The 17156-nt window shown below is 46.6% G+C and overlaps 3 protein-coding genes across 7 annotated transcripts; all 3 read left to right on the forward strand.

Moving 5' to 3' along the window:
- The first annotated feature begins 1843 nt into the window (after positions 1 to 1843).
- Positions 1844 to 4745, forward strand: LOC136749095 (CMRF35-like molecule 8). 3 transcript variants are annotated; one of them, XM_066703040.1, is made up of 6 exons: positions 1844 to 2352; positions 2617 to 2943; positions 3351 to 3369; positions 3524 to 3669; positions 3980 to 4047; positions 4503 to 4745. In XM_066703040.1, exons 1-6 carry the CDS (start codon positions 2265 to 2267, stop codon positions 4650 to 4652), a joined length of 798 nt encoding a protein of 265 aa, XP_066559137.1. In that variant the 5' UTR covers positions 1844 to 2264; the 3' UTR covers positions 4653 to 4745. The 3 variants fall into 3 exon arrangements, with proteins under 3 accessions (XP_066559137.1, XP_066559139.1, XP_066559138.1); XM_066703042.1 differs by having other exon boundaries at positions 1846 to 2352; positions 3551 to 3669; XM_066703041.1 differs by having other exon boundaries at positions 1851 to 2352; positions 3548 to 3669.
- Positions 4746 to 5272: 527 nt separating this feature from the next.
- On the forward strand, positions 5273 to 9433 carry LOC136749096 (CMRF35-like molecule 6). 2 transcript variants are annotated; one of them, XM_066703044.1, is made up of 5 exons: positions 5273 to 5638; positions 6850 to 7143; positions 7694 to 7789; positions 8769 to 8788; positions 9022 to 9109. In XM_066703044.1, the coding sequence occupies exons 1-5, from the start codon at positions 5593 to 5595 to the stop codon at positions 9025 to 9027; spliced, it is 462 nt and encodes a 153-aa protein (XP_066559141.1). In that variant the 5' UTR covers positions 5273 to 5592; the 3' UTR covers positions 9028 to 9109. The 2 variants fall into 2 exon arrangements, with proteins under 2 accessions (XP_066559141.1, XP_066559140.1); XM_066703043.1 differs by having other exon boundaries at positions 5276 to 5638; positions 9034 to 9433.
- A 619-nt stretch (positions 9434 to 10052) lies between these two features.
- On the forward strand, positions 10053 to 12174 carry LOC136750519 (CMRF35-like molecule 8). 2 transcript variants are annotated; one of them, XM_066705677.1, is made up of 4 exons: positions 10053 to 10345; positions 10899 to 10994; positions 11513 to 11532; positions 11775 to 12174. In XM_066705677.1, the coding sequence occupies exons 1-4, from the start codon at positions 10081 to 10083 to the stop codon at positions 11859 to 11861; spliced, it is 468 nt and encodes a 155-aa protein (XP_066561774.1). In that variant the 5' UTR covers positions 10053 to 10080; the 3' UTR covers positions 11862 to 12174. The 2 variants fall into 2 exon arrangements, with proteins under 2 accessions (XP_066561774.1, XP_066561775.1); XM_066705678.1 differs by having other exon boundaries at positions 11763 to 11850.
- Positions 12175 to 17156: the final 4982 nt, after the last annotated feature.

Here is a 17156-nt window from a genome sequence, read left to right on the forward strand (position 1 = left end):
TCGCAGAGGTCAGACGTTTCTTGTAGTTGGCCACCAGGTTTGCACACATCTCAGGAGGGATTTTGTCCCACTCCTCTTTGCAGATCCTCTCCAAGTCATTAAGGTTTCGAGGCTGAGGTTTGGCAACTTGAACCTTCAGCTCCCTCCACAGATTTTCTATTGGATTAATGTCTGGAGACTGGCTAGGCCACTCCAGGACCTTAATGTGCTTCTTCTTGAGCCACTCCTTTGTTGTGTGTTTTGGGTCATTGTCATGCTGGAATACCCATCCACGACCCATTTTCAATGCCCTGGCTGAGGAAAGGAGGTTCTCACCCAAGATTTGACGGTACATGGCCCCGTCCATCGTCCCTTTGATGCGGTGCAGTTGTCCTGTCCCCTTAGCAGAAAAACACCCCCAAAGCATAATGTTTCCACCTCCATGTTTGAAGGTGGGGATGGTGTTCTTGGGGTCATTCTTCCTCCTCCAAACACAGTGAGTTGAGTTGATGCCAAAGAGCTTGATTTGGTCTCATCTGACCACAACACTTTCACCCAGTTCTCCTCTGAATCATTCAGATGGTCATTGGCAAACTTCAGACGGGCCTGTACATGTGCTTTCTTGAGCAGGGGGACCTTGCGGGCGCTGCAGGATTTCAGTCCTTCACGGCGTAGTGTGTTACCAATTGTTTTCTTGGCGACTATGGTCCCAGCTGCCTTGAGATCATTAACAAGATCCTCCCGTGTAGTTCTGGGCTGATTCCTCACCGTTCTCATGATCATTGAAACTCCACGAGGTGAGATCTTGCATGGAGCCCCAGACCGAGGGAGACTGACAGTTATTTTGTGTTTCTTCCATTTGCGAATAATCGCACCAACTGTTGTCACCTTCTCACCAAGCTGCTTGGCGATGGTCTTGTAGCCCATTCCAGCCTTGTGTAGGTCTACAATCTTGTCCCTGACATCCTTGGACAGCTCTTTGGTCTTGGCCATGGTGGAGAGTTTGGAATCTGATTGATTGATTGCTTCTGTGGACAGGTGTCTTTTATACAGGTAACGAGCTGAGATTAGGAGCACTCCCTTTAAGAGAGTCTCAGCTCGTTACCTGTATAAAAGACACCTGGGAGCCAGACATCTTGCTGATTGATAGGGGATCAAATACTTATTTCCCTCATTAACATGCAAATCAATGTATAACTTTTTTGAAATGCGTTTTTCTGGATTTTTTTGTTGTTATTCTGTCTCTCACTGTTAAAATACACCTACCATTAAAATTATAGACTGATCATTTCTTTGTCAGTGGGCAAACGTACAAAATCAGCAGGGGATCAAATACTTTTTTCCCCTCACTGTACACTTCTGTTTCGCTGACTGTGTGAAGAGTTTTGACAACTTTAGTTTTGACCAATGCATGTTAGCAATTGAATAAAACTGTAATTTGAGCTCAGATATACATTTAAAATATGTGAGAAGGACAGCAAGAGTGGGAGAGTGATGGTGGCTGTGGATGTAACATGTGGGGAGGGGGGTGCATTATTTATTTTACAGTAAAGCCAACTTTCTTAACCTGGGTCTGAGTGTGCGTCACTGTGAGCTGGGAGAGGACGAGACACAGACACTCCTCCTGCTCTTGCTTAATTACTGTCTGTCCCACTGTGTATCTGCTCTTCTCCCTCTCTCTCCCTCTCTCCCCCACTCCATCGCTCTCTCACACAAATTACTGGCACTTCTACTTTCACAGTCCCGACCGCAGGCTTCCCTCTCCCCTCTGCTATATTTAGAGTGATGAAGATAAGGCTTCCTGCCCGGCTCTGTGTACGTCACGGCAGTGTAGTGTGTGTCTGTTAGTGTCTGTTCCAAACTGAGAGGTGTGTTCGACTTCTCAAAATATGAAATGAATTAAATCAATCCAAAATCAATGCGCAAAATCTGCCACGTGATTTTCATTATTAACAGATGTGTCAGATGGCAGCTGTTGTCATTATTGCAGAGTCGAATGAAAGTCATGCTGCTGCTGTCAGTAGGGAAGTGAGGAAATGTTCTGATTAGTAAGCTATCTATTGTGAGTCAACAGACTCCGTGCTGTCTGTCTGTCTGTCTGTCCCACAGCAGGAAGACACTGAGCACTGCAGCGTGTGACTGGAGTCAATCTCCGTGTCTGTCTCTCTGGAGTCGAGCTGGGCTGGACGGTCAGTCAATCTCTGTGTCCGTCTCTAAGGAGCTGAGCTGGGCTGGACGGTCAGTCACTCTCCGTATCCGTTTCTCTGGAGCTGAGCTGGGCTGAGATGGGCGACCAGTCCGAGTCTCCGTGTCCATCTCTCTTCACCATGAGGGCACTACCAGCTCTGCTACTGCTGCTCAATCTACTCACAGGTGAGACTAAAGACGAGTCTGCTGGGACCTCAGTCTGCAGCCACTACTACTACTGTTACTACACTTAGTATTCAAACAGATTTAGCAATATAATTTAACAACATCACTGTTTGTCACTGTTATTTTGCTGTTGTTTCCCTTGCCTCTTTCTGCTCCTCTCCTCGCCTCTCCTCTCCTCTCCCTTGCTGCATTCCCTGTCTCCTCTCCTCTCCTCTCCTCTCTTCTCCCTCTCTCCTCTCCTCTCCCTCTCTCCTCTCCTCTCAGGCGTCTCATCCCTCAGCGGTCCGGCTAAGGTGACAATGTACACCCAATCAGACTACAAGATAAACTACACCTACAACAGGAATTACTACTTCACTCACAAAAAGTACTGGTGCCAGGGCTACTACAAGCTGCACTGCAACATCCGGGCCTACGCAGGGGATGCGGTTGAGGGCAGGAACGTCATAGTAGAGGACAACAAGCAGACAGGCAGCATCACCGTCACCATTAAGAAGCCCCAGCTCTCCGACGCCGGCGACTACTGGTGTGGCATCGAGAAGACCGCCCTGCTGGACGTCATGACGTACACCCGAGTGGAGGTCATGCAAGGTAGGACCCCCAGCAGCCTGACTGCGCCCGCCACTCGCCAGCCTGTTCGGCACCGGTGACACAAACCCCTCACTGGGTCTCTGTGGGAGAGCCAGACTGGCAGCACGGGGACGGTGGGAGTTGAGTGGTGCATTACTATTGTTTTGTGGGTGAATTGTTTTCATTATTATTCGAGCCGTGGTCACAGCGCAGATAGTGTCAGACTGACCCGGCCAAGTGAAAGAAATGTAACTGAAACTCATGATCCCCGAGCGCTGCTCCTATCCCCTGAGAGGACAAAATGCCACTTTGAGACCCGACCATTTTCACGCCTTCCTTGCTGACAGACTGCTATTTAACGTGTTGCTGTTTCTGTTCCTGTCTCGTGTGTCGTGTGTCGTGTCTCTTGTCTGTTGCTGCTTGTGTAGGTTCTGCACCCCAGGACAGGTAAACACTTTTTTTTTACATTATGCATCCCCCTGTCAGTCAATTGATCCATTAAGGACAGAGTGAAAGAGGGGAGTGAGAGAGAGGGGAGAGAGAAAAGTAATGAGAGGGTCTCTCCTGGACGAACAAAAACTGTCCCTGTGTGATGACTCAGGCCCTGTGGGGGGCTGTCGTCCAGCAGGGTGAAGCCCCCTGTGCACTACATCGTGCCGTTCAGCTTGCTGGGGCTGCTGGTCGTCCTAGTGCCGTTGGTGCTGCTGGGCAGGGCGCTGTGCCGGCGCAGGAGGACTGCAGACACGGGTGAGACAGTGTCCCATGCCATACTGCGCCAGGGGCACACAGTGCCACCCTGCACACTCTCACACACACTCTCTCACTATCACACACACTCTCACACTCTCTCACACACTGTCACACACACAGTGCCACCATCCACACTCTCGCACACACACTCTCTCACTATTACACACACTCTCACACACTCTCACACATGCACAAATACACACACACTCACACTCACATACACACACACACACACTCACACTCTCACACACTCTCAAACTATCACACACATGCACTCTCTGGCTGACCGTGCTCCTGTTGTCCCCAGGTGGGTGCTGTCGGAAGGAGGGACACTCTGCTCAGAGGACGGACTGCGTCACAGAGGGCTGTGTGAGAGTGAGTTCGTCCACACTGCCTGTAAACAGCGTCTCACAGCAGCCGGCAGGGCCGGGGCTCGCACACCAACACGGGCTTTTCCTGCAGGGACTGCAATTGCACAACATGCTCTAACTCCTTGGTTGCAATCGTGTCTTCCCTTCTTCACCGGTTACGAAATTGTGTCAGTGTGTTTGTCAGTTTGTGAGTGTGTACGTGAGACGGTGTGTGTGTGTGTGTGCGTGCATGTCAACCCTCTTTGGTTGTTATCGTGCTGCTGTGTGTGAGGTGGTTGCTGACAGAGGGGGCATTTTATGAAATGTTGAGCAAGACAGATCACTATCCACTCCCCACCAAACACCACACACACGCAGAGCCACAACACACACACTGACACACAGAGCAACAAAATACAAAGAGCACACACACACTGAACACACACGCAGCCAATCCTCTCCCCGTGTGTCCGTACGCAGGCGGGCGTGGAGCCGGACGGCGGTGTGACGTATGCCGAGGTGAAGGGGGTGCAGTTGACCTCTCTGTCCCCAGGACGACCCCCATCCGCCAGGGAACCGGACGGGCCGGACAACACACAACTGCACTACAGCGACATCCAGCTGCTGTAGTGACGAGAGACCCCCTACCCCCGTGTTACAGTCTTTAAAGGAGATGTAAATGCTATTACTACCACAGCTACTAATAAACACCTGTTTCTTAAAGTGTTGTTTGAAATTTGAATGAATGAATTTCATTTTACTCCCCTAGTCTTAAGGTTTCAGAGAGGCAGACACAACTAAAACAGGGAAATGTCTACAAAACGCACTATGCGCAAACACAGTACGCAGTGAGTCTAAAGAAATCGCAAATCACCCACACTCTTTCAGTCTCACACAATCTATCTCTATCACCACACACTGTGAGTTGCTCTTGAGTTGGCCCGCAGTGTGATAGAGTGATAGTGTAGTTACACAGTGTGTACGCAGCGAGGGAGAGGAGAGGAGCAGAAAGAGGCAAGGGAAACTATCTCTGACACCCCCCAGTGTCCCGGTATCGTGTGTGGGGGGTCAGTGTAACAGGTGTGGATTAAACGCTATAGTCGCGTCTCAGTTTTAATTTAAGAGAAAGATCCGCCCCCTCCTGTTAGAGAAGTTGCGGTTGAAGTTTCTCTCCAGCCCCTATATATATATATATATATATATATATATATATATATATATATATATAGAGAGAGAGAGAGAGAGAGAGAGAGAGAGAGAGAGAGAGAGAAAGAGAGCCGCGCAGTTTGCTATTCTGAGCTGCGGGCGCTTCCTGCAGCAGCTCCGACCCGCAGCGCAACACACAGCCCATAGCAGTCCAGTCCGGCCGGAACACAGTCCAGCGCTCAGCAGTCCAGTCCGGCCGGGACACAGTCCAGCGCTCAGCAGTCCAGTCCGGCCGGGACACAGTCCAGCGCTCAGCAGTCCAGTCCGGCCGGGACACAGTCCAGCGCTCAGCAGTCCAGTCCGGCCGGGACACAGTCCAGCGCTCAGCAGTCCAGTCCGGCCGGGACACAGTCCAGCCCGAGGGATGAGCCGGATCCAGCGGAGCCTGTCGCTGCTGCTCGCCGTGGCAGGTACCGTCCACACTGAGACCAACAGCAGCCTAACAGCAGGGCGACACGCGTTGTTTTTGTCATAATAATAATAATAATAATAATAATAATAATAATAATAATAATAATAATAACAACGATATTTAATCACAATCATATGTAATAATAATCATACATTATAATCATACATATTTAAAAAGAATTGAAACTGTGTTTTTCAAACTAACACAATTCCTAAAACAGTCACACTGTATGCAGCTGAGGAGTGTTTACAGGCATCGCAGTTCACAGCAGCAAACAGCACGACGCCGTGTGCGTTTATTAAATACGTAAAAATTGTCTTGAAAAAGTTTTGAGACACATGTATTTACCGTCCTTACAGAAAAAGTTTTTCTAATGTTATTTTTCATGCTGGGATTTTTTTAACATTTATTTCAAATTCAGTAGTGTTTAGTAATTCATCCTGTATTTCACACACATTAAAGAAAAGCAAAAACATTTATATTTCGTTTTCTGTTATTATTATTATTATTATTATTATTATTATTATTATTATTATTATTAGCAGTATTAGTAGTAATTAGTGTTAGCGGCAGTCGTACACATTATATATTGAAAACGGTCTCGTTGCTATATTTGCACAGTTTGGGTGTTTTAGTCTTTGCCGTTTTGACGAGTGATGTCGATAAGGAAGAGGCAACTACAATCATTTTAATACGCGCGGAGAGCAGGCCGTTAATTGTAAATCATGTGCTACTCAGTCAATCACTCGATTAAACAATTCGGTGTTTATTTGCGGTCTTGCAGGTCATTAAACTTTTGACAATACATTATATACCCGCCCGTTCTCTCAGGTCAGCTGATCAATTGCTCCTGATTGTGCCCAAAAACAAAGCGTAAGCTCAGAGAACTGTGGAATGATTTGCCTTTGTTTATCAGACAGTCCCCATCATTGTCTTTTTTTAAAACATTTCTTAAAACCTTTTCATTGGCCTTTGACAATTGACATTGATATTTTGTTTATTTATTATGTTTATTTTGGTCTATTTTATGTGTATTTATATTTCTGTACAGCACTTTGGTCTACTTTGGTTGTTTTAAAGTGCTTTATAAATAAAGTTTGATTGATTGAAAATGTCCGCTCAGCTGTCCAGGTCCCCGTGTCTCATAAAATGCCCCCCTAATAAAATGTATATGTTTAACAATATCCCTCCTTGGCACCCCTGTCCCAGGCGTGTGTGTGGCGCTGCACCCCCAGGAGATGGAGTGCAGCTACGAGCAGGGCCACGCCACGCTGCCCAAGGTGTGGTGCAAGCAGAACTCCAGCCTGTGCTGCTCCGGCTTCGCCACGGCCAACCTGGAGGAGAGCCTCCACGAGGGCCAGGTGGTGATCCGTGTGCAGCCCGAGCGGCTCAGCTTCACCGTGAGTGTGACCCACCTGCCCGAGGGCCCGGGCGTGTACTGGTGCGGCGTCCTGCAGCCCAACAACACCATCATCAAGCTGCGGGAGCAGACCTTCTCCACCTGTGAGTGCGGGTCCCCCGGGCCACTCTTTACTGACAACAATCAGCCAAACCACCAGGCATTGAGGCACACAGTTGTGCAGCAATATCTCACACATCTAACAAAACACAACAAACTGCAGATGCAGTGGATAGGATGTTGAGTGACGTGTTGAGGGAAGCGTCAGCTGAGTGACCAGTCAGACAGACAGCCTTTTGCACACCAATGTTGATATCAAATATTATTATTATTATTATTATTATTATTATTATTATTATTATTATTATTATTATTATTATTATTTATTGATTTATTTCTTAGCAGATGCCCTTATCCAAACATTGAACTGTTATCAAGAATAGGCCTACAAGCACTGATATCAAAATATGTTCAACACATTTTTGATATCTGAAATAGAATTTTTGATATCAGAAGTAGAATTGTTGCTATCACTGATTTGGTCAAGCAGCAGGGTTGTGTAGCGGTGGTGATGTCAGTGAGCCGTGATGTCAGGGAGCCGTGATGTCAGTGAGCCGTGATGTCAGGGAGCTGTGATGTCATTGTGTCCCGCAGCACTGTCGCCCCTGGAGATGGCCTGGAGAATCGGGCGCTGGCTGATCTTCCTGCTGCTGCTGCTCAGCGTGATCGTCACCTGCCTGTACTCTCACTGTGAGCAACCCGCACCGCACAATTACACACCCTATACACAATACACACACCACACACACACTGCACACTATACACACACTACACACACACTATACACACACTGCACACTTACACACACACTATACACACACTGCACACTTACACACACTATACACAATACACACACCACACACACACCGCACACTACACACTACACACACACTATACACACACTGCACACTTACACACACACTATACACACACTGCACACTTACACACACTATACACACACTGCACACTTACACACTATACACACACTGCACACTACACACACACTATACACACACTGCACACTTACACACACTATACACAATACACACACCACACACACACCGCACACTACACACTACACACACACTATACACACACTGCACACTTACACACACTATACACAATACACACACCACACACACACCGCACACTACACACTACACACACACTGCACACTTACACACACACTATACACACACTGCACACTTACACACACTATACACACACTGCACACTTACACACTATACACACACTGCACACTACACACACACTATACACACACTGCACACTTACACACACTATACACAATACACACACCACACACACACCGCACACTACACACTACACACACACTATACACACACTGCACACTTACACACACACTATACACACACTGCACACTTACACACACTATACACACACTGCACACTTACACACTATACACACACTGCACACTACACACACACTATACACACACTGCACACTTACACACACTATACACAAACCGCACACTTACACACACTGCACACTTACACACACCACACACATCATACACCACACGGCACACCTTACACACACTAACTCACAGCCGACTGCACTGATTCTCATGCCCTGGAGCCTGGGCTCGTGTGGGACAGTCCTTGATTAGTTGTTGTTGTTGTTTTTCCAGGCAATTCTGGCAAAGAAAAGGTAAATTCTTATTTTATTTTAAATCAATTCCAAAGTCATCATATTTGTATTACCTTTAGTAGGGACAGATCTTAACAATAATCTGGATAAGGGCGCCTGCCAATAAATACATAATACAACTACTATTAATAATGAACAGTAATAATAACAACACATTTATAATAAATCATAATAATGAATAATAATAATAATAATAATAATAATAATAATAATAATAATAATAATAAAAACAGTCATAATTTCAGGCGGAGAGCTGGGACCCGGATGATGGCTTCCGCATGACCCCCCCGCAGAAACACAGCAGCCGGAGACAGCGCGTGGACATGTACTAGAGTTCCCCACAACTTTTTTACATTTTATATTTTATATACATTTTTAACGAATGGTGGTAATTTGTTTACAGCTAGATCGATAGATAACAGGAGTGGCAGATGAGTGAGTGTGGGTTCAGTCCACTAGAGGGAGCCAACGCCACGCTTAAGCATCTGCAGTGAAGGGCGCTGAGGGCTATTGTACCACACCGTCCCGGAGCCTCACGTTTCCGCTTCTGTTTCAAGATGAATATATACGCTGTTGTGTTTGATTTTAAATACATTTAATACTGTTTCATGTAACAATAATCCAATAAACACCTGATTTCTGGTCTCTAGTGGTGATTGTCTCCCTGCCTTAACTGTGACTGTGCAGTGTTTGGCTGAATGTGATGATAATAATAATAATAATAATAATAATAATAATAATAATAATAATAACAATAATAATACAAATAATATGACCTGTATTTCCTGGGGTGGGGCATGGGAGGTTGCTGCCACTGTGTGCGACCCATAGACTCAGTGCCCCTGGACCCCCGGACCCCTCGGACCGGTGCCCTGTCAGGGGGCGCTGATTCGGGGAGACCCGGGACACACCGTCAAGGAGCAGGTGTGCAGCAGCCGCTTCCTCTGTTGAACAACTGGAGCCAGGGAGGGTGAGGTAACGTCCGCTGCGTGACTCACACTGACACAGGCCTTGCCACAGCCACAGCAACGGGAGAAGCAGTGCAGCACAGCTGGACACACCTGCACTACGGCCTGGGCTCCTGGTGCAGTGCAGTGTAGTGTAGTGTAGTGTAGTTGTAGTGTAGTGTAGTGTAGTGTAGTGCAGTGCAGTTTTCTACAGTGTAGTGTAGTGTAGTGTAGCTGCAGTGTAGTATAGTGCAGTGTAGTGTAGTGTAGTGTAGTGTAGTGTAGTGCAGTGCAGTGCAGTGTAGTGTAGTCCCAGGCGTGTGTGTGGCGCTGCACCCCCAGGAGATGGAGTGCAGCTACGAGCAGGGCCACGCCACGCTGCCCAAGGTGTGGTGCAAGCAGAACTCCAGCCTGTGCTGCTCCGGCTTCGCCACGGCCAACCTGGAGGAGAGCCTCCACGAGGGCCAGGTGGTGATCCGTGTGCAGCCCGAGCGGCTCAGCTTCACCGTGAGTGTGACCCACCTGCCCGAGGGCCCGGGCGTGTACTGGTGCGGCGTCCTGCAGCCCAACAACACCATCATCAAGCTGCGGGAGCAGACCTTCTCCACCTGTGAGTGCGGGTCCCCCGGGCCACTCTTTACTGACAACAATCAGCCAAACCACCAGGCATTGAGACACACAGTTGTGCAGCAATATCTCACACATCTAACAAAACACAACAAACTGCAGATGCAGTGGATAGGATGTTGAGTGACGTGTTGAGGGAAGCGTCAGCTGAGTGACCAGTCAGACAGACAGCCTTTTGCACACCAATGTTGATATCAAATATTATTATTATTATTATTATTATTATTATTATTATTATTATTATTATTATTATTATTATTATTATTTATTGATTTATTTCTTAGCAGATGCCCTTATCCAAACATTGAACTGTTATCAAGAATAGGCCTACAAGCACTGATATCAAAATATGTTCAACACATTTTTGATATCTGAAATAGAATTTTTGATATCAGAAGTAGAATTGTTGCTATCACTGATTTGGTCAAGCAGCAGGGTTGTGTAGCGGTGGTGATGTCAGTGAGCCGTGATGTCAGGGAGCCGTGATGTCAGTGAGCCGTGATGTCAGGGAGCTGTGATGTCATTGTGTCCCGCAGCACTGTCGCCCCTGGAGATGGCCTGGAGAATCGGGCGCTGGCTGATCTTCCTGCTGCTGCTGCTCAGCGTGATCGTCAGCTGCCTGTACTCTCACTGTGAGCAACCCGCACCGCACAATTACACACCCTATACACAATACACACACCACACACACACTGCACACTATACACACACTACACACACACTATACACACACTGCACACTTACACACACACTATACACACACTGCACACTTACACACACTATACACAATACACACACCACACACACACCGCACACTACACACTACACACACACTATACACACACTGCACACTTACACACACACTATACACACACTGCACACTTACACACACTATACACACACTGCACACTTACACACTATACACACACTGCACACTACACACACACTATACACACACTGCACACTTACACACACTATACACAAACCGCACACTTACACACACTGCACACTTACACACACCACACACATCATACACCACACGGCACACCTTACACACACTAACTCACACCCGACTGCACTGATTCTCATGCCCTGGAGCCTGGGCTCGTGTGGGACAGTCCTTGATCAGTTGTTGTTGTTGTTTTTCCAGGCAATTCTGGCAAAGAAAAGGTAAATTCTTATTTTATTTTAAATCAATTCCAAAGTCATTATATTTGTATTACCTTTAGTAGGGACAGATCTTAACAATAATCTGGATAAGGGCGCCTGCCAATAAATACATAATACAACTACTATTAATAATGAACAGTAATAATAACAACACATTTATAATAAATCATAATAATGAATAATAATAATAATAATAATAATAATAATAATAATAATAATAATAAAAACAGTCATAATTTCAGGCGGAGAGCTGGGACCCGGATGATGGCTTCCGCATGACCCCCCCGCAGAAACACAGCAGCCGGAGACAGCGCGTGGACATGTACTAGAGTTCCCCACAACTTTTTTACATTTTATATTTTATATACATTTTTAACGAATGGTGGTAATTTGTTTACAGCTAGATCGATAGATAACAGGAGTGGCAGATGAGTGAGTGTGGGTTCAGTCCACTAGAGGGAGCCAACGCCACGCTTAAGCATCTGCAGTGAAGGGCGCTGAGGGCTATTGTACCACACCGTCCCGGAGCCTCACGTTTCCGCTTCTGTTTCAAGATGAATATATACGCTGTTGTGTTTGATTTTAAATACATTTAATACTGTTTCATGTAACAATAATCCAATAAACACCTGATTTCTGGTCTCTAGTGGTGATTGTCTCCCTGCCTTAACTGTGACTGTGCAGTGTTTGGCTGAATGTGATGATAATAATAATAATAATAATAATAATAATAATAATAATAATAATAATAATAATAATAACAATAAAAATACAAATAATATGACCTGCATTTCCTGGGGTGGGGCGTGGGAGGTTGCTGCCACTGTGTGCGACCCATAGACTCAGTGCCCCTGGACCCCCGGACCCCTCGGACCGGTGCCCTGTCAGGGGGCGCTGATTCGGAGAGACCCGGGACACACCGTCAAGGAGCAGGTGTGCAGCAGCCGCTTCCTCTGTTGAACAACTGGAGCCAGGGAGGGTGAGGTAACGTCCGCTGCGTGACTCACACTGACACAGGCCTTGCCACAGCCACAGCAATGGGAGAAGCAGTGCAGCACAGCTGGACACACCTGCACTACGGCCTGGGCTCCTGGTGCAGTGCAGTGTAGTGTAGTGTAGTGTAGTTGTAGTGTAGTGTAGTGTAGTGTAGTGCAGTGCAGTTTTCTACAGTGTAGTGTAGTGTAGTGTAGCTGCAGTGTAGTATAGTGCAGTGTAGTGTAGTGTAGTGTAGTTGTAGTGTAGTGTAGTGCAGTGCAGTGCAGTGTAGTGTAGTGTAGTTGTAGTGTAGTGTAGTGTAGTGTAGTGTAGTGCAGTGCAGTGTAGTGTAGTGTAGTGTAGTGCAGTGCAGTGTAGTGTAGTGTAGTGTAGTGTAGTGTAGTTGTAGTGTAGTGTAGTGTAGTGCAGTGCAGTGCAGTGTAGTGTAGTGCAGTGCAGTTTTCTACAGTGTAGTGCAGTGTAGTGTAGTTGCAGTGTAGTGTAGTGCAGTGTAATGTAGTGCAGTGCAATGTAGTGTAGCTGCAGTGTAGTGCAGTGCAGTGTAGTGCAGTTGCAGTGTAGTGTAGTGCAGTTTAGTGTAGTGTAGCTGCAGTGTAGTGTAGTGCAGTGTAGTGCAGTGTAGCTGCAGTGTAGTATAGTGCAATGTACTGTAGTGCAGTGCAGTGCAGTGTAGTGTAGTGTAGTGTAGTGTAGTGCAGTGTAGTGTAGTGCAGTGCAGTGTAGTGTAGCTGCAGTGTAGTGTAGTGCAGTGCAGTTTTCTACAGTGTAGTGCAGTGTAGTGTAGTTGCAGTGTAGTGTAGTGCAGTGTAATGTAGTGCAGTGCAGTGTAGTGTAGTGCAGTGTAGTGTAGTGTAGCTGCAGTGTAGTGTAGTGCAGTGTACTGTAGTGCAGTGCAGTGCAGTGTAGTGTAGTATAGTGTAGTGTAGTGTAGTGTAGTGTAGTTGCAGTGCAGTGCAGTGTAGTGTAGTGCAGTGCAGTGTAGTGTAGCTGCAGTGTAGTGTAGTGCAGTTTAGTGTAGTGTAGTTGCAATGTAGTGTAGTGCAGTGTAGTGTAGTGTAGCTGCAGTGTAGTGTAGTGTAGTGCAGTGTACTGTAGTGCAGTGCAGTGTAGTATAGTGTAGTGTAGTGTAGTGTAGTGTAGTGCAGTGCAGTTTTCTACAGTGTAGTGTGGTGTAGTGCAGTGTAATGTAGTGCAGTGCAGTGTAGTATAGTTGCAGTGTAGCTGCAGTGTAGTGCAGTGTAGTGCAGTGTAGTTGCAGTGTAGTGTAGTGCAGTGTAGTGTAGTGTAGTTGCAGTGTAGTGTAGTGCAGTGTACTGTAGTGTAGTGCAGTGTACTGTAGTGTAGTGCAGTGTACTGTAGTGCAGTGTAGTGCAGTGTAGTATAGTGTAGTGTAGCTGCAGTGTAGTGCAGTGTAGTGTAGTGCAGTGTAGTGTAGTGTAGCTGCAGTGTAGTGTAGTGCAGTGTACTGTAGTGCAGTGTAGTGCAGTGTAGTATAGTGTAGTGTAGCTGCAGTGTAGTGCAGTGTAGTGTAGTGTAGTGCAGTGTACTGTAGTGTAGTGCAGTGTAGTTGCAGTGTAGTATAGTTGCAGTGTAGTGTAGTGCAGTGTAGTGTAGTTGCAGTGTAGTGTAGTGCAGTGTACTGTAGTGTAGCTGCAGTGTAGTGTAGTGTAGTGTAGTGCAGTGTACTGTAGAGTAGTGTAGTGCAGTGCAGTGTAGTGTAGTTGCAGTGTAGTGTAGTGCAGTGTAGTGTAGTGCAGTGCAGTGCAGTGTAGTATAGTGTAGTGTAGCTGCAGTGTAGTGCAGTGTAGTGTAATGTAGTGCAGTGTAGTGTAGTGTAGTTGCAGTGTAGTGTAGTGCAGTGTACTGTAGTGTAGCTGCAGTGTAGTGTAGTGTAGTGCAGTGTACTTTAGAGTAGTGTAGTGTAGTGCAGTGTACTGTAGTGTAGCTGCAGTGTAGTGCAGTGTACTGCAGTGTACTGTAGAGTAGTGTAGTGTAGTGCAGTGTAGTGTAATGTAGTGCAGTGTAGTGTAGTGTAGTTGCAGTGTAGTGTAGTGCAGTGTACTGTAGTGTAGCTTCAGTGTAGTGTAGTGTAGTGCAGTGTACTGTAGAGTAGTGTAGTGTAGTGCAGTGCAGTGTAGTGTAGTGTAGTGTAGTTGCAGTGTAGTGTAGTGCAGTGTACTGTAGTGTAGCTGCAGTGTAGTGCAGTGTACTGTAGAGTAGTGTAGTGTAGTGCAGTGCAGTGCAGTGTAGTGTAGTGTAGTTGCAGTGTAGTGTAGTGTAGTGCAGTGTAGTGTAGTGTAATGTAGTGCAGTGTAGTGCAGTGTAGTGTAATGTAGTGCAGTGTAGTGCAGTGTACTTTAGTGTAGTGCAGTGCAGTGCAGTGTAGTGTAGTGTAGTTGCAGTGTAGTGCAGTGCAGTCCAGTGTAGTGCAGTGCAGTGTAGCTGCAGTGTAGTGTAGTGTAGTGCAGTGTAGTGTAATGTTGTGCAGTGTAGTGCAGTGTACTTTAGTGTAGTGTAGTTGCAGTGTGGTGCAGTGCAGTGCAGTGTAGTGCAGTGCAGTGTAGCTGCAGTGTAGTATAGTGCAGTGTAGTGCAGTGTAGCGTAGTGTAGTGTAGTGCAGTGTAGTTGCAGTGTAGTGTAGTGCAGTGTAGTGTAGTGTAGCTGCAGTGTAGTGCAGTGTACTTTAGTGTAGTGCAGTGCAGTGCAGTGTAGTGTAGTGTAGTGTAGTTGCAGTGTAGTGCAGTGCAGTCCAGTGTAGTGCAGTGCAGTGTAGCTGCAGTGTAGTGTAGTGTAGTGCAGTGTAGTGTAATGTTGTGCAGTGTAGTGCAGTGTACTTTAGTGTAGTGTAGTTGCAGTGTAGTGCAGTGCAGTGCAGTGTATTGCAGTGTAGTGTAGTGTAGCTGCAGTGTAGTGTATTGCAGTGTAGTGTAGTGTAGCTGCAGTGTAGTGTAGTGCAGTGCAGTGTAGTGTAGCTGCAGTGCAGTGTAGTGTAGTTACAGCGTCTCTGTCACAGTTCCAGAGTGCCGTTCCATGGCACAGACACACACAGGTGCTGCCCTGCCCTGTGGGAACGCGTCCTGGGACGACACACTGAAAGAATAACAAACCCAGGCATGTCCCGACATGGTGGCCCTGCAGCACAGCGCAGTGACAGCCAGGAGTGAGGAGTCAAGAGTGAGGAGTCAAGAGTCAGGAGCAGGGGCATATCTCGAATTACACTTATAGGGGGACTTTGGAATTCTTCAGGGCGTTAGTGGGGGGTGGATGCTGACAGTGTTTTTTGGTCAACCCGAATGCGTTGATTGTTTTTCAGGCAATTTAGGAGTGAGGAGTCAGGAGTGCACACAGGAAGCACAATTCTTAGGAAACTCTTGGGAAGTATTCTGTTGGAGTCTGGATGGATTTGGGATTATTACTGTCCGCAGTGCCGGCCCTCTCATAAGGCAAGATTAGGCAGCCACCTATGGCAGCAATCTGATGCGACCCGCCCTCACCCCATTCCCACTTCTCCTGTAGTTCACGCCCACTGTCCTTGGAAGCTGTGGTGATGTGTGTGTTTATATGGGGTTATCCAATTGTGAAACAGTAATAAAAATGAATCTGCGAATGAAATGATTGTTTTGTTTTTTATGTTTGTGTGTGACAGAGACGATTAGTGATTAAGGCACTAGCCTAACCTAGCCTGCTAACGTTACCTAGCTACTACTAGTGGATATAATCAGGAAGTGAATATAAAAAAAAAAACGAATGAGAAAAGAGGCACAACCTCTAAACCAGCGTGCAGCAATGTCCATCAGCCGGTGTGGAGAAGAATGACTCAGATTCGTTGCTCCCCCCCGATGACAGTGGTGTGCTGCTGCTGTCCGAATGGCATTTCACTGCAGCACAGCACCCTGTCCTTTACTACACCAGTGTGGACACATTATAGTGTCCTATACTGCAGCACACTGCATCGTTGTGGTTTTATTGTCCTTTACCGCAGTTGTGTACTGTAATCTGACTGCCTGATGGTTCACCGCTACACTGCTCTGGACAGCGGTCTGGGGTTAGTCAGCATTTGCTCATTCATTCAGAAAATCCCCAGAGTTAATGATGCGACCGGGTCTGGTACAGAGCAGAGCCACCCGCCCCCACTTACTTACTCACACACACACACACACTCTCTCTCACACACACACACACACACACGCACACACACTCACTCACACACACACACACACACACACACTCACTCTCTCACACACACACACACACACACACGCACACACACACACATGTTGGTGACACTATCATTATGGGACTCTCCATAGACATAATTACTTTTATACTGTATAAACTATAGATTCTATCCCCTAACCCTAATAACAAACTTTCTGCATTTTTACATTTTCAATAAAACATAATTTAGTATGTTTTTTAAAATATTTCAATTATGAGGACATTAGCAGTGTCCTCATAAACCACATTTATAGCATAATAACCTTGTAATTACCAGTTGTAACCTCGTAAACCACATAAATCCGCCCACGCACACACAAACACACACACGCCCACACAAATACACACACGCACACACACACACACACGCACACACACACACACACACACACATACACACACACACACAC

The sequence above is a fragment of the Amia ocellicauda genome, chromosome 5, assembly GCF_036373705.1.
Source record: "Amia ocellicauda isolate fAmiCal2 chromosome 5, fAmiCal2.hap1, whole genome shotgun sequence".
In the NCBI taxonomy this organism is placed as follows: Eukaryota; Metazoa; Chordata; class Actinopteri; order Amiiformes; family Amiidae; genus Amia; species Amia ocellicauda.

Bases quoted from the DNA above. Each gene is read 5' to 3' on its own strand.
- LOC136749095 (XM_066703040.1), top strand. From the start codon at position 2,265: ATGGGCGACCAGTCCGAGTCTCCGTGTCCATCTCTCTTCACCATGAGG. The intron at 2,353-2,616 runs GTGAGACTAAAG...CTCTCCTCTCAG, and splicing joins GCTGCTCAATCTACTCACAG to GCGTCTCATCCCTCAGCGGT. The intron at 4,048-4,502 runs GTGAGTTCGTCC...GTCCGTACGCAG, and splicing joins TCACAGAGGGCTGTGTGAGA to GCGGGCGTGGAGCCGGACGG.
- LOC136750519 (XM_066705677.1), top strand. From the start codon at position 10,081: ATGGAGTGCAGCTACGAGCAGGGCCACGCCACGCTGCCCAAGGTGTGG. The intron at 10,346-10,898 runs GTGAGTGCGGGT...TGTGTCCCGCAG, and splicing joins GGAGCAGACCTTCTCCACCT to CACTGTCGCCCCTGGAGATG. The intron at 11,533-11,774 runs GTAAATTCTTAT...TCATAATTTCAG, and splicing joins GCAATTCTGGCAAAGAAAAG to GCGGAGAGCTGGGACCCGGA.
- LOC136749096 (XM_066703043.1), top strand. From the start codon at position 5,593: ATGAGCCGGATCCAGCGGAGCCTGTCGCTGCTGCTCGCCGTGGCAG. The intron at 7,144-7,693 runs GTGAGTGCGGGT...TGTGTCCCGCAG, and splicing joins GGAGCAGACCTTCTCCACCT to CACTGTCGCCCCTGGAGATG. The intron at 7,790-8,768 runs GTGAGCAACCCG...TTGTTTTTCCAG, and splicing joins CACCTGCCTGTACTCTCACT to GCAATTCTGGCAAAGAAAAG.